This window comes from Syngnathus leptorhynchus, chromosome 13 (assembly GCF_054491065.1).
Source record: "Syngnathus leptorhynchus isolate UIUO chromosome 13, UIUO_Slep, whole genome shotgun sequence".
Taxonomy (NCBI): Eukaryota; Metazoa; Chordata; class Actinopteri; order Syngnathiformes; family Syngnathidae; genus Syngnathus; species Syngnathus leptorhynchus.
In genome coordinates this window covers 9,680,703-9,697,500 of record NC_141207.1, presented here as the reverse complement: position 1 = coordinate 9,697,500, position 16,798 = coordinate 9,680,703, and the positions used below count along the sequence as shown (strand labels likewise).

At 44.4% G+C, this 16,798-nt stretch overlaps 1 protein-coding gene across 3 annotated transcripts in view; it reads left to right on the top strand.

The window, feature by feature from the left end:
• dennd1b (DENN/MADD domain containing 1B) overlaps window positions 1-16,798 on the top strand; it is a 65,602-nt gene that overhangs the window by 44,126 nt on the left and 4,678 nt on the right. For all 3 annotated transcript variants that reach the window (XM_085929141.1, XM_085929140.1, XM_085929139.1), the window contains 7 exons: window positions 4,485-4,610; window positions 6,384-6,485; window positions 8,994-9,084; window positions 9,712-9,752; window positions 10,785-10,820; window positions 10,892-10,948; window positions 11,444-11,533. In XM_085929141.1, the coding sequence (XP_085785267.1) occupies window positions 4,485-4,610; window positions 6,384-6,485; window positions 8,994-9,084; window positions 9,712-9,752; window positions 10,785-10,820; window positions 10,892-10,948; window positions 11,444-11,533 (543 nt within the window). The remainder of the gene's footprint in view (window positions 1-4,484; window positions 4,611-6,383; window positions 6,486-8,993; window positions 9,085-9,711; window positions 9,753-10,784; window positions 10,821-10,891; window positions 10,949-11,443; window positions 11,534-16,798) is intronic.

Sequence of the window (16,798 nt, the reverse complement as noted above, 5' to 3'; positions counted from 1 at the left end):
TTGACAAAACGTGACGGCGGGCTTTTAAGGGGAGAATAATAACGCAGAGAAATGAAGGGCGGCTTTAGTGGCTCGCAAACAATGCGAAGCTCAGGCGGAGAGAATCACTCCGCATTAATCACGGCGCCAGGCCTCTGTTTGGCGACACGACGTCTCAAACACGTGTGTGTAAACACAAACATCAAATGGCGCGTGGCATGTCCTCATGGCTAACAAGCTGACTAAAAAGAGACCTGGAATTCCACTTAATTAGTATGTACCTGCTCGCTTATTATTAATCGGGCCGCCCGGGTGAAAAGATGAGAGCAGGCGGCAAAAACAGCAAAGGATAAGACGGGAAACAACAACAGTCATTTGCCGTGTTAAATATATTAATGGCTGCCGTGCGTCTTTCCTTTTCAGGTGCCGTCATTTGACATGACGTGCGGGCTATGTTCTGTCATTAGTCGGGGAAAACGGCGAGCACCTGATCAAAGCAAGAAAGACACTTCATTGATCACAAGGCAAAAGACAAAGGCTCGTGGTGTCGCTTCACAAAAATCACAATTTGCTCCGATGACAAATCGTTTTGGCTCAAAAAACACACAGGCGCCAGGTATATTTTGATATCAATTTGGATTTTTAAATTGGCACACACACACACACACACACACACACACACACACACACACACACACACACACTCATGCGGCTTTCATTTTCAAATTGCAATTCTGTGGATCAAAAGTAAAAAAAAAAAAAAAAGGGAGAGCGCCATCACCCACTGCGTGGGTTGGACGATGCTCGAGATGACATTTAACTGTAGTTAATTATGTATGCAAAACTCAGCCGCTCAGCTGCTTTAAGAGGTCAGCTTGACAAAATAGCCCCACGCTAGGGGAAGAGGGAAAAAAATAAAATGCTTCGAAAAAGACATTTCTTTCACCTGACTCGTGCATCATGTCCCCCCCGCCCAGCCAGCACGCTGTGAAACGAAGAATTAGGCGTCTCGCCGCACCTTAATTGCGACTAATGGTGTCTGTATTTGAAGTCATCATTTCAGATCAAATCCCGGCAAAGGCCTGATGAAAAAGACAATTCCCCTCATTATTCCCCTCCAAGAATGAAATCCTTATATTTGGAATCCAATAAATGCATGAATTTGCCAGTTGAAAAGAGCAGATTTTGCGATTTTTTTGATATTTGACTTGTGCTGATATGTGAAAGGACATGCCTTTGTTCATATTTGTGTGTGCGCGTACAGTTCAAACTGCAGCACATCAAAAGAAAGTGGGAGATTTTCATAGCTATTTTTTTTTTCTTTGTAGTTCTTTAATTGCGTCCCTATGGCTTTCTTTCCATGGACAGAATCTTAAACAAAACATTCCGTTTTTTTGGGGTAAGGATTTTTTGTCGGTGGAAGAACAAAAAAAATTTTTTTTTGTACAGCAGACAATGTCAGGCCCGAAGGCTTACTTTTAAGTGAAATTTGAGTGTGATAATTTGTGTGCAACTTATGTTGAATTTATTTGATCCTACTGTATTTTTTAATATTATCTTTAATATTAACAAGGACAGTATGAAATGACACCTGCCACAATCCAGGGTCATGAAGAACTTTAATTCCGACTGAGTTTCAATACGCTGTCAACATTTGACCATTAAAGCCAAATGTATCTTTTAGAACCAAATTTGAGCTGGCTTCTCAAAGTCTGAAAAGAATCTAGCATATTTAGCCATGTAAACAATTTTTTTTATGTTGAGGGTTATAAGCACAAAACAATTTTTTTTAATTCATGAATTATGAATTAATAGTATCATTTTGGTTGAAACACGGAACATAATGGTGAATTGACAGAAATCGAAATGTTTTTGATAATGTCTTACTGTTCCTGAATTTGTTATTTTTCCAGCATTCCGATTCTTGTTTCATTTTCAATCCCCATGCACATTAGCTGCGAACTCGTGGCGTCATCCAATGGCGTGTATGAAATACATTTTTATCATGTAAGTGTAATATTCCCGGCCGGCGCAGTGGTGCATTTATTTCAACAAGTAAAGATCAATATTCCATCAAGGCTCTTTTAAAGATTTGTTTGAAAGATTTGCCCGAATGTCAGCGGAATAAGCCATTTTTATTTATTTATTTCTATTTCTCCTTGTTTTGTATCCATATTAATGCACAGCTGTCCCGCTAGCGCGTTCTCATCGCTTAGCTCGTCATTGCACCTGCTAATTACCGTCTCCAGCTGCAGAGTTAAATGGAGATCTGTTCGTTGTCTGACCTTTGACCCGGTGCTCTTTACGTGACGCACTTCAAACCCCGTTTGGGTCCGGGCCTTAATGAGGCCCCGCGTCTGCCCTCTGTGGGCCTCGGATTCCCCGCTTTCATCCGCGACCGTCCTCCCTTGATGTAAATTGAAAAGATCACAGCTACGGGGAGAGGACCTGGGCTGGAAAGGCCTCTCTGCATAGATTATGAATATTATAACTCAACAGTTTTCCTTGGCTCGCCCACTCAGTGCACAATGCAATAGTTCTAATTGGACCCAATGGGGGACTCTCCGACTTTGATCTCATCACCGCCACTGTGACTTTACACTAAAAAATGTCAGTGCCAAATCGGGTTATCACCTGTAGAGCCCGGCCTTCCTCTGATGCCTGTACGTGTCTCGTTAGTTTCGCTCAAAGTGGAGAAGTTAATTAGTTTGACAGAAGCATTACCGTAGAGACGTACCTGATGATTGCCGCGCGGGCTCCGCAGTCAAACTCCAATTACCAAACACACTTATTTTCATGTGATGTGCAAAAAAAAGCGGGGGGGGGGGGGGGGCTTTGCTTTGGTGCCGTAACCAATAATCAAGTTTCACGCCTTCCCCCTCCCCTATATATTTGTAACTGTCGATTGATCGCCCACATGTGACGTAGGAGGAATTTTAATCAGCCTTAAAGTTTGGAAGAGAACTTTTTCACCCCTAAGAGTGAAAAAGAGAACACAAGTGATTGTGTCCCCACCTCATTAAAAAGTGTTTGCCGGCGCAACGCTCTCAGCCGTTCAAACGCCGCCGCCGCTGCACACAACTAAGTGTGAGCGCTCAGTAAACTCAGCTAGCCCGTCTTGTCTGCCAGTCTTTGGGGGTATGCCTCCCCCACTTAGACTGACATTGTGTTCACTTTGATTCGGCAGAAATAAAAAGACATTTTAATGAATTGCAAGCAATCTGAATATAAACATGAAATATTCATTCTAGAAAGAGCTTTACACAAACATAAAAGCATTTAGCACAATGAGTGAATATGGAGATGACACTTGTTAATTTAACCGTGATAAACTTTCCATTTGATGCCTGGGAGCATTTGCAGAGGAGAGGAGAGTGAGGAAAAGCCCAGGAGAAATGAAAAGACGCTCGCTGTCCCAGTTTAAGACTGACACTCTCTCTGTTGCCTTCTTTCTTCTGCTCGCAACTCTTTGTTTCTTTCCGCCTGAGCTCTCACAACACTTTGCTTCTCCTCCCTGAAGTTTTTCTTTCCCTCCCGCCGGCTAATTGCGGATACTCAGACAGCATGATTATTCGGCCGTCGCCATTGTCCTGTGATGCGTGGTGTCGTTTTGGTGATAAACGCGACCTGCTCTAAGTCAGCATTGCTGTCAATAGATTGCATTTTTAAACAATTTGTTATGACTATTTTTACTAGATTTACCATTATAAATATAAAAACATGATCAATATTCAGTGAATATAAGCTCGTATTAATTATATGGCAAACACAGCACACTAAAATACAACAAAATGTATTCTCATAATATTATTTGCACATTTTAATTTGACTTCATAATTCCTTCTCGTATTTCTGTTGGGGAAATTACAACCTGATCAAATGTAGAGTCCAATGAAAAGATCTCCCTCCCTCCCTCCCTCCCTCCCTCCCTCCCTCCCTCCCTCCCTCGCTGCTCTCTTTCTCCTCAATCAGTCCTCAGACTGCTGCTGAGCAGGTGAGGAGAGACTCTTGACAACTTGTTTCCCAGACTCCCCGGGGACCACGGCCGGGGTGAATCTTTTGTCATCCTAAAACAAGCTCGGGCCTGCTGCTCCTCTCCTCTCCTCGCCTGGAGTCTTGGAGCTAAGAGAGGGGGGAAAATAATTAAAGACATTTTATGTCAAGAGGATCTTTCTAGAGGGAGCCATCATGGGGGGGGAGGAGAAGAAGTAAGAAATGGAAAGCAAAAAAAAAAAAGGTGATGTGAGGAAAAGCAAGGATGTGACTTTCCATTTCCCCATCCTCTGCTCAATTAGCAAAGCAGCAGGTGCTCCCTCCCTCCCCTCCCGGCAGCAAAACGCATATTCTCGCCCAAAAGGCTCCAGCCTTCCTTCCTTTCTATTTTTCTTTTTTGCGATGACCCGCAAATGTGATATTTCACACTCGGAATGGGCTAGCTGCCAATTTCAGAGGTGATAATTTAACTTTTACCCCTCCGTATAAGCGCATTTCTGGTTTTCCACCAGGTGTACTCTTTGAAGGGCAAGCTCAAGAAGCAATCGACGGCAACGGGAAGCGGCGTGGCCAGGGCCTTCCTGAGAGCGCAGGCCGCTCTCTTCGGCTCCTACAGGGACGCGCTCCGATACAAACCCGTAAGTGCTTGAATTTGCAGGCAGAGTGCAACTTTCAGGTGGGCCTGTCAAACGTCCGAACCTTTCTTTTGAAGATCTCTTTTGGCCGCCTTTGGAGTTTGACTTTGCTGCGCCCAGCCCTGCTAACATCACTTTAGCGAATCTTTTCTGCAGATCAGGTCTGAGTCAGAAGCCGTCGGCCGGCCGGGTCGACTACAGCATGTCCTGTTTGACAAATAGCCAAGCCTTTGTTCCTTTAGCTTTGAAACTAATTGGACTTTGTGGACTCCCACTCGCCAAGATGCTACATTATTGATGCTGTCTTGCTTTCCTGCGAATACAGACAGTACACGAACAAACTGCCTCCACTCTGACACGAGCACTCGCACTCAATGCGGCGTGATTTCTTACAGACAGCACGTTCGCAAATGTTCAACCTCGTCTCGCGCCGACTTGCAATATTTTGCCGAGCGACTCTTATCGCCGCGATTTACCGGTCCATATGTCTTGACAGAAGGAAGGGGGTGGAAACGTGGCGGGAGTCTCGCTGAGTTGTAAATGAAACCTCACTGGGAAATGCTAATGAGAAATCCGACGATTGGAAAAGCTTTTCGGAGGTCAATCTTTTTCCGGCTCGGGTTCCGCCAGGTGTTTATCACCTACTAGGAGTTCCGCAGAAGCTAAAGCACCACCTGAAATGTTCAAATCACTCCGTCATCGACATTAGCTTGCAAGGTTGGGTGCGGGGCCTTCGTTAGTATAAACAAGCTTTTTTGAAACCTTGGATGCCAGACGAAAGGGGGAACCCGTGTTTATAACGTGGAATAAAACCTTATTTTAGTATTAAAAATGACTGGCTGGAATTGTATCTAGGTGATCCAGCCAAGGCTATCAAATCACTAAAGCAGCCTGAGATGACTTCTCTAAATACCGATGAAGTGAATTTCCCAGCATGCCGTTGAATTTTGTTTTGCTAGTTAGGCCGTAGGCATCGGCAGCCAGATGGGGCCTGGAAAAATGATTGAACTCCCTTTTTATGAGAGAATGAGCCTTGAAAACTTTTTTATCGTGTGATGTAAGTGGAGCATTATTCCTGTGATGTAATTTGGGCCACTGCGATCATCCGCCCATCCCTGAAAATGGGGTTAGCCTCCAAGTGTTTTTTTTTTTTTTTATGTCACACTGTGCTCACAGCCAGACCACCAGACAACAGGCATTGTTTTACAGCCAAAGAATTTCGAGCATCATTGCACGATGTGAGAATTATGTTAATGATCAGAAAGCATGTTCTGAAAATGACTCGGGGCTCCGTGTGATTGGCTCGCAGTGGATTTGTTGTCATCGTCTGTGTCTACAGCTCACAGGCCAACAGGCATGATGTAAGGAACAGTAAGAACGTGGAATTTACTGGGACTGCGTACACCCTACCGAGGGACCTCCCCCCCCTCCCTCCCTCCCCTTCCTCTTGCCGTCATGTCCCCTCTCAGATATTTTTCGACCCACTAATGAAGAAATTTGTTGAAATACTTATTTTGTAAGAGTTCTGAAGTTTGGAGCAGACACATGTTAGTTATCTTATCAACCAGTGAGTGATTCTTAAAGTGTGCTGTGCGGGCTTCCTCGTGTGGTACGCAAAAGAATTACTGAATGAAATCGTCAAACTGCATTTTTGTTTTTCATTTACTACCGTTGAGTATGAATAGACTTCATGTTGCTCATTATGGTTTGATTTTGTGATGAATGATGAATTTCGCTTCATAAAACCAATTTGTTTGTTTGTGTGGACTCTCGAAGGGGGAGCCAATAACGTTCTGCGAAGAGAGCTTTGTGAGCCATCGCTCAAGCACCATGAGAAACTTTTTGTCCATGGCTGTCAACCTGCAGCTCTTCAAACAGGTACAAGCTCATGTTTTGTGTGTGTTCGTTCTTTACCAATGTATCTGTTTACTGCTTTGCGGTGCTGAAAAAAACCTGCTAACGAGACCTGCTCAAATTGTTTTGGGAAGATGACGGACGGGCAGAAGGTTCCGTCCGGCCAAGCCGTCAATCAGATCAACCGGTGGAAGAGGTTAACAAAAAGGCGCCCCATTTTGCAACATTCATGAGATGCTGCCTCACAAAAAAAAAAAAAATCCTCATTATGTTGAAGATCTTGTCGCAAATTTTCTGCCGTGCGCTCAGCAAATGATGTGCTGAGTCGGTGTAATTCCAGTTCGCTTGTAGAATTTTTTTTCTTTTTCCATTCCCCCCCCCGGGTGATGAGAAGCAGTCAAGACAGAAGCCCGGATTCATAGATGGTTACTGACCTCATGAAAATGTTTACAGTGCTTATCTCAGCCAGCACAAGAATTTTAATGAAGACAATTTCTAATGCATGCATGCATGCACCCTTTCCTTGCACGTATACTTGACGGTGACGGCCCTTCCGCCATCCTCAACGTGGTGGACGAGCCCATTTTTCTTCACCCCCTTGAACTTTTCTTTGTGATCTCTGACCCGTGATAGTAGTGTGATTTACCCCCCAGAGTACAGCCGAGCGGCCCTCAATCAGCCTTTTGTTTCTTTGGACACTGCGCTCCATCTATAATTTTCCCAGGCAGATAGATAGAGAGAGAGGCGCAGTTCAAAGCCTCCTCCCGACATAGTTGGGAAAACGGGCCCTTATCTGCACGGGGGATGGGATGGGATGGGATGGGCTTATCTCCCCCACTCCTCTTTCGACCGAGATGCCAGTGGCGTGCGCGAGCTAGCGAGCGAGCTCTGCACTGGCCTTGACCCATATCCGCTCCAACAACACACAAACGTTCCATGCGTCAAGGAACAGTGGGACTCTCAACTTGTGTGGCTTGGCTCCTCTGTATTTTTTTATTTTAATAATAGCTTCAAGTTAAATTGTCATTTAAATGAGGGAATTTGATCTCTTTCATTCCATCATAATCCACGCAAATAGTTGAAGTATCACTTGACCCCAAAACTTGTTATTTTTGTTATTGGTACGCATGAAATAGATTTCTTTTCAATTAAAATTGAAAAGCACAGTGCTGACCTACAGCAATAAATTCACGTAAGAGTTCCCAAAAAATAATTGATTATCGGATCGTTAATTGTGGCCATTTCCGAGCAAGGAAATACGTATACATAACGTATAACAAAAGAAATTGGAGTTGTCTTCTGGCTTGAGTCCCAAATGTTCTTTTCTATTTATTACCCAAATGTTGGCACTCGTCTTACCCCAACAGGCCATCAATTTTCAGGCCGCTCAAAGAATGCGGGGGAAAGGTTGATGGCATCAACCTGCTTCCTATCAGCCCCCCCCCCCCACACACACACACACACACACACATACACATTCTGCTCGCAGAGTCTGAGTCAATGAACTCTCTTCCTCAGCACGATAAATCTAAGCCGCGCACAGTTAACTGGAATATACGGGGGACGATTGCCAAGAGCTTCTATTCACACAACTTATGACCCATCAACAATTTATCATCCATCTCAGCCTTGGTCTGACTTCACATTTAGAATGCATATAAGCCGGTGAAACTCAAACCAAAATGTTGACTGACATCAAAGCAAATGGCTGACGTGAGCAAAAAAAAAAAAAAAAATGTTGCTAATCTGTTCTCACTTTCTTGATCCAAAATCATTAGTTTGCGCTGACCACTCTGTCTAATTAATGGCCACAATGAGTCAGGTAATCAGTCTGCGTAAGATAAGAGGCATCTTTGGGCTGGCTTGATTATGTGCGCTAATTAGAGCCAGCGAGTAGTCTCTCACCTCTCATTAAAAGCATCTAATGATGATCTTCCAAGCCCCTGACCGACCGACCAGAGGAGCGGGTGGCTGCGTGGCTCGCTAGTTAACAGACAGTCCCGGAGGACAACATGGCCAAAAAACAACCTATGCTCTTGTTGTTATGTCTGACACACTTGCAAAGAGGAACAAATTAGGGCTGCACTAGCCCAGGCTGGGCCAAACACTCTAAAAATAAAATCCCTTTTATTTAGATATATTTAGTTTTTTTTAAAATTACCGAGCCAAACTTTCTATGTTGATTGGTACCCGCCATATAGTGAGCCATCTTATTTGGATTCATTTATTTTTAATATCCATGCATTACACTAGTCTTGATGTGTGTCTCTTCGACAGTTTCCTGTATTTCCAAGACTGCGTTACGTGTTCCAAAGAGCGGAAATGAAAGTTCCTCATTTGCGGCCACACTAATCCCTCCCTCACCTGCTCCACATTAGCCACTTCCTATTACCTGCAAAACATCGAATCTTTTGTCCGCCAGGAATAACAACACCCCCGGCCGGCGCACGTGTCTGTATATCACTTTAAGTGTGTACTCGGCCCTCCTCCTCCCCCAGTCTTTAATAAAGCAGCTGTAATTTATGTTTGTAGTTCATCGACGGACGGCTGGCCAAATTGAACGCAGGCCGCGGCTTCAGCGACGTGTTTGAAGAAGAGATCACAGAGGGAGGCTTTTGTGGAAGTGAGTTGTGGCAGACCTGTCCATCAATTAGTCGCTTGAAATTAACTTGCCATATTTCAGCTTCGACATGAAAGTTATTGTGTGGGAAAAAAAAAAAAAACCAAGGTGTCTTAAAGTTCTTTAGAGGTGACAGCCAAATTTCAAAATGCTGATTTGATGATTGGATACTAATTGTTATTGACAAAAAAACAGGTTGAAGTGACACTCAAAATGTAGAAGCCAAGCAGGACCTTTTCAAATTGAATTAGTCACCATTACAAGCGCACGATGAAATTGAATGCAAAAGACGATTACAATTGTCGACATCTGAGAGGAAATGAAATCCCAAAGGACACCTTCCTTCTATTTACAAGCATAAACACATCATTTAATCATGTGGCGCCCTAGACATTCCTCATCTGTTTTATTGGCATTAACTTTGGCACCATCGATAACCAAATAAAAGCAGCAAAATGACACCCGCCTGTTTTCTTTGCGTTTGTTAATCCAAATAACAAGAGAAATGAACACTCATGAGGTCAGATGACGTTAGCGTTATATCATATTTTCACCAACACCTACAAAATAATCACATTAAAATAGCTTTTCTTAACATGAAATAATAGAATTTCTGAATTTTCTCCTCAGGTAACGCAAAGTCCTATCAGCAGTGGATGCATACTGTAAAGGTATTCACATTCCTCCTAACCCATCTCACCTTTCATGTCTGTTCATTCAAAGCGTCCACAGAGCATTTGGGGCTTGCGTGAAGCCGGACAGTGGCCACACAAGTGATTTGACATGACATGCAAAACATGGGCGTTGCAGCGTTAAAGCGAGCCGGGAACATCCATGGCCTTCCTTTTCTGTCTGTCTGTCTGTCTGTCTGTCTGTCTCTATCTCCCTCCCTGGTTTCATCTCTGTCATATCCCAATCCAATCTCTCTCTCTCTCACTCACTGACTCCACTGACTGTCTGTAACTCTCCCCCCGCTGTCAGCTGAGGCTGAATTAGTTCTCTAGAGTGCTCTTCAAAGGTTTGTTAAAGTTCACATTTCCTGACTGACAGGGATCTATAAGAGGGGCCTTCACCTCGCCCCCCCCCCCCATCCATCCACCCAGCCATCCTCCTCCGCTCTCCCCCGACTTCTGAAACGCCTCCTGCCATTTTCTCTAGTTAGCTGTTTAGCCAACGCTTTGTGCGGGACCTGAAGGGAGCACGTGGCAGATGACAAAGGAAAGATGCGGCAGGACCACAATGCCTCAAAGTGAATATCAATCAAGTGGCGTCTCGCCCGCTTCTAAATGCAAAGCAGCGTAATGCCTTGAAACGTGAGCGCTGATTGATACTTTGCCAGCTGTCTGCGACGTAACGCTCAAGTGGCTATTTATGGCTTGCGCGGATCCAAAAGCGCGGTACCATTTGTTTTAAAGGATCGCTGAAGGTTAAAATTGGAAAAGTCAGTAAATCTTCATCACACAAAAGTATATTGTTGGGTTTTACATGATGGCAGGTGTCCTTGCTAGTCCGCCATTATTATGGACCACTAAGTCAGGTGAGCTACAGTCCCCATGGCAACACCATTTTTTTTTATTTATTGCAAGCTGGTGTAGCAGCAGCAGCTTTTACTTTGGTGTGAGATAACAAGATGACTACTGACAGTTCATTCAAAGCCATTTTGCTTGTTCATGTAACTAACCAATGTGTCTTTTTGTAAACAGAGGGGAGGAGCGCTCATCAATACAGCCGTGACAAAGGTAGCAGTTTGATGCTCTTTTTTTTCCCTCATTCCATTCTTATCAATGCTTTTTTTTAAATTTCCTCCCAGGCCAAAAGTCACGCCAAGAGGGGCATCCGGGACATTAAGGGACGACTGAAATCACGGGTGAGCGGCAACTTTGACCTTCACACCTCACGTGCCCAAAGACGTATTTTTTCACACATACACTGGCCAAGCGGCCGGCCGGACACGCACGTCCCTCCCTCCCTGCTTTACATGGAGCTGGTGATTCTGGTGCTGGACTTGAATGATGGGCGAAGCCCTCTGGGCGCTTTGTTCATGCCTGTCCATTTTTAACCGCCGCCCGACCCTCTGGCTACGGCCTCCGCTTTATTTCATCAGCGAGCCTGTGATTTCCTCCAAGCTAATGTAACGAGGTGTACGTTTCCATAAGCTTGCTGGATTTGATGAGGCACTTTGATCTGTCAGCGGGACACTGATGATAAGATGCAGCGCTCTGTAAAATTCCGGAAAGAGATTTCCTCTCTTCTCGACATGTTTGACATTGCTGCCGACTGCAAATGACGAAAATGCACGCCGTGTTTTGCACCATATCCGTTGTGGATATGTTTGTAACTGCCATTTATTTTGGCCTCACAGGAGGACGAGGAGGAAGGCATGACAGTCTGTGGCGGGTCCCCCACTAGTACCAAGAGCCTGTCTCCAAGGCGACTGCAAAGGATGAGACGGGTATGACACACACACACACACACACACACACACACACACACACACACACCCAGCAGCAAATGAGTTAATTACCTCTGCCCTGATCATCCCCGAGCTTGACTGATATGGATGTAGCCACCTCCGTTTACTCGCTGTCTGCCGTGTCGAAGCATCACTTTGTCAGTGTGCCAAATCTAATGATAAGCTTTTTGGATTTTTTTTCGACACGCCGCTCTTGTACAGGCGGACAGGAGACGCAAGTCATGCTGGTCAGCGTTTCCTGTGAAAGTGCTATTTTTCTTTGTGTGTATGTCGTGCAACACACACACACACACACACACACACACAAGTTGGATTGTACTGCATTGTGCAGTTAATGTAAACATTCACTTTTGCGCTTCAAGGGAATTTGCTGATTAAAAGTGCGTGACTGGACAGGAGTTAACACACAAATAAGTTGATTTATTTATATAGTTTCCATTCTCATTGTTTTATTAAAACGCTAGCAATTTCTATTTTCAACATATCGTGACAGTTTTTGTGTGTGATTGTGGGGCCTCTCATTAGCGTTGTGCGTCCAGTGTGTGCAACCAGGCTGGAAATTCTTAGCACACAAGAAGGTGTGAAGGTCTGGGGTGGGCAAGCAGAGGAAGGGCAATTAGGTTTTTTTTTTTTCTCTTTTCTCCCAAAGACCTTCTTTGGCTGGATGTGCTCAAATTAACAGTTAACATGCAATGTGTACGCACAAGTATACACGCTCGCTCACAGTCGTGTCGGTGTCATTAAGAGCTGCTCATTGCTACGGTAACGGGTCCCTGGAGACCATTGTAGGAGGGTCACATAAGACCCAAGTGTATATCATTGTCCAGCCGCATATCATGTCATCACAACTTTCTGCATTTTCAACATCTTAATATAAACGCACAAAAAAACTGCAGTGACAGAAAGAACTTGTGTCTGACAAAAGGAATAATAAATCAAAAAATAGATATTTATCAAATAAATATTATATGTAGGGCTGTCTCTTCCATCATAATCATCCCCCCCCTCTATAAAATATTCCCCACAGAGTCATTCTGCGTATCAATTTATCTTTGCATGTCATTGCAAATAAGACTTTGATTTTCGTAAGTAACACAAGAAACCCAAATCAAATTTTCATTTGGTGACGTTGGATTAACAATATGTGACCTTGCAAGCTAGCAAATGTGGTGGACAAAACCAAGTGTTTTATTTGGGAGGGAAGGGGAGCAGGCTTTGTAGCTCATCCATCTTATCTTTGTGTCGCTCTCCCCTTTGCTGTGTTCTTTTCCCTCCGCATTCCTCGCTGTGATATTGTGATAGTATTGTTCGGTCTCAACCAGGTGTTCACCACAATTGACGTCATTGGGAATAACAATTAAGCCTGATTTGAAAAAAATAGACGTGCTTTTATCCAAATGGCAATAAGGAAAATATTTTCAATAGAACTGAAAAGTGTATTTTGAGCACAATTTTTTTTTTTCTTGTGAGCCTGGTCCGCCATGTGGTTTAAAATGACCGGTGGCTTCAGCGCAACACTTGCAGTAAGATTAGATTGCGTAAACTAGCATGATTAAACACCCCCGGAGGGATTTGTGTCTTTCCCAGTCGTCTATGAAGCATCGCACTTAAGTCACAATCAGGTATTCTAAAAATCAAAACTTAAAATCTGCTTCTTGTCAACACATTTGTATGGACACTTCCCTACAACCCCATCCAAAATATTGACATGGCTCTCCTGCATTCACCTGTTGTCCGCAATCAACCCAACCTTCAAAAATTGGATGGAAAAACATTGCAATCCCCCTCAATGATTCATTTTTAAAACCAGCAACACTGCCGGCCGGGAAAAAAAACAGAACGAGATGAATGAAGTTTTGCACCGCGTGTGTTGCTGTGGGTGATTTGGAACCTTTTGGAGAGCTTGTTGATTAGGAATGTAGGAGGACTGCTTTGGTTTGATGAAAACAAGACTGCTTGCTTCAAAAAAACAGCCACTGTTTTGGCTCACATCTCTTTTTTTTCATGTTGGATATTGGGATTGTTCTGGAAGCACTTTTGCCTTGGTGGATGACGGTGTCAGGCCAGCTCTATAAAGAGCAGAGGTGGCTGAGACCAAGTTATGGACAATCAACCAGGGAGCGGACTTGTGACTGGCCTCAGGTCTCAGCGCAGCCGGAGAGGTGGATCAGTATGTGTCTTACGTCTGCCAATTGAATAAATGCATGGTTGGGGATGTTTGTGGATTCTATCAGTGGGAGACAAGCTCATATATTCATGGCAAGTGGAGACCTACACCAAATAATGTGTACACGCACAACTTGACATGTGCTCTAATGTAGAAAATGATGCCTGACACACCCACAAACTTATATGCATTGTGTATATCGAGAGAGCAAGTTAAACATAGACCTTTTCATAATCAATGATATTTCACATCAATATCTGTACACTGTACACTTCAGTTTTTTTTATAGTCCTGCCTGCTGATCGATCATAACAATACATAATCATAATAATATTAATACATGGGACGTCAGGTGTGGTGTCGCTACAGAGGTCTCGTATTGGCCAGACCAAAGATCTAGCAATTCAATTTATTTGGGGTGTATATAAAAGCGCTGCCACTGCTTTGGCTGAAACCAAAGTGCCATCTCCAGGCCGTAACTGTGTACTGCATCTTCTCACTCAGACACCTGGATGAGACTTGAAGGTTTGATCAAATAAGCATGCAGCACATTTTATAGATATGGCTCCCATATTCAAAGTGCGCTTTCAGCCAAGGCCAGTTGGATGGACGAGCAGCGTTTTGTTTTTGCTCTTAAACAGGCAGACTTGGCCGTACTTCTGCCTCTACCCGAGGTTTCTTTGCATTTTAGCGCCATGTCTTTACATACACTGCCAAGCTGGGAGATGAGTGGCTACGCCTATGAAATACATAATGTCCAATTTGGCGCCGCGTAAGCGCTTGGCTAAATAGATGCTGATGATTTGAGTTTTCCTCTTAAAACCAAAAAGGAACTGTAATGTGTTGCGTCAGAAGTGGGAAATGTTTGGAGGCATTGGGATTGCTAAGGTGCTACGGATGAGGTCAGAGCGTTTTGGGGTTTTTTTTTTTTTTTACTCGCAGGCCGGCCGGCCTGTGAAGGCGGCGAGCGTGTTGGCTTTTATGTCCAAATGCGCTACTGAAGGTATTCCCAATCCTTTTGCTCTTCCGCCAAGCACACTGGTGCTTGGATCAAAACGCTAAAAAGATTAAAAAAAAAAGATAACGAAAGACATAAATGTTCCCGTCAGAGAGAGAGAGAGAGGGGAGGGGGAAAAAACAAAAGCTGAGATAATAAACATGCTCCTTGATGGAGAATCGACTCCCTCTCGAAATGCAGGCTCGAGGTCATTTTGCTCAAATGATTTCACGTCGGTGCCCCCCTCCCCCCTCGCTTCGAAGACGAAAGTGACGGCGGAGTGACAGAAAGAGTGAAAATGTGAGCCGCATGACTTTTTCATTTGCACCTTTCAGCTTCTTATTAGCCCACAGCGAGGAGCTAATGGAGCAGCGGTATGATAATCTGTTGTTCTTCTTTGTCAAGTTCTCCTCGGCGCTGTCAGGCCCCAGGCTTGACTATATTTGACTGCGGGTGCCTGAGCTCTTAAACACGCTTTTTTTCTTCTTTACATTGGTGCGCAGAGTTCACCAGTCAGACAAATAACTGCTGTTGAGGAACAGAAAAGTAGCAAAAGCAAAGTTGGCGCAAAGAGCGCCATTGCAAACGCCCCAACCGTCCCTTTACGGCTCCCCCGGGGAGGAACTTTTTGGATAGACGGGACCAAAGCTGTAACGGAGATGACCTGCGTGTGCTTGTGTTTGGCTCGGCCTTGCTTTAATAAACACCTCGCCGCTTTTCAGCCTCCTCCGCACCGAGCGGGAATACGTGCACACAGGTGCAGCCTGGCCCCAGATTTACTGCCCCAACCGACGCAGGAATCCATTAAATGCTGTTTAGGGATCCTGGGCCGGAGCCCCCCCCCTCTCAAATCTCTTTCATTATAGCTCCAAGCTAGCACGGAAGGGCGGCGAGTTGGCCAATCAGCGCTGGCACCACATGTGTTCCTGCTTAAGGTCCACGACTTGAGAGGCTTAAGTGACTACTGCACACATCTTAACTGGACGTGCGCGTATCCCAAATGAGGCCACGCCAGCTAGCCAGCCGCACGTTATGTTCTGCCCATCTGGCTGGCAGCGTGTCCGCTAATGAAGACCGGCTCGGTCCACGGCTCCGTGGCCGTCCTCGGATTCTTTTTTTTTTTTGGCTCCATTTTTATACCGTCACCCATCGGGGCACGATTTTGCACGCTGTGTTTATCTTTTATCGCTGCGTCTCGGGTTTCTTGTGCAGCAAAGACTCGAAAGCACCCCCCGTGCTCCTCTCTGAGGGTGTTTATTCCTGATCTGGCTTTTGATTGTGTGGTTGACAAAATATGGAAAACTGTTGGAGCGTTTCTATGATGTTCTTGATAGCCCATTTATGTGGCTAGCTTGGAGCCCCCCCCCCCCACCCCCCTTCTCTTGGAAGACATTTCTTCACAACAGACTGTCCTATTAGTCTCATCATAACATTCTACTAGTTAGCATTGAGCAATCAACTAGTACCATTTACAGTAAGTACCACCCCTAGTAAAAGTGACACCTTCATGATTCAAATTAAAATACAGAAGCTTAGTAGGCATAAGTGTTCATGAGGTTTTATTTCCCAAAATTATTTTGTACAACATAATTTGAACATCATTAGCGCACTTGAACACAGGAACATGTTTAAAAAAAAAACCTTCTAATAAATTATATAATATAAATAATACAATATAATTTTATAAAAATGATGTTAAAAATACAATAAAATAAATCCTCAATTTTCCATAGGAGGGTCCATGCAATGACTCCTAATTTAGGTTTGTTGTCCACAGTCTAAACAAATGTGAGGGCAACGTCAATTAGAAGGTGAGCACACGCATGCAGCGGTGATGGAGGAACATGTGCGTGCGTGCGTGCATGGTGATGGAGACCATGTTAATAAGTGTCCCGCGGCAGATGGGGAGCGTCCCGCGTTGCCGCGTAAAGCCGCTGTCTCTTCTTGAACCCGTAACATGAAACATGTTACACAGGTGGGTTATTAAACCCGCTGTGTCACTAAACGCCACCACATACTGATCTTTCAGCACATGGTGCTGACAAATACCATGTGCCCACTTGTTACCACACCGATCGTT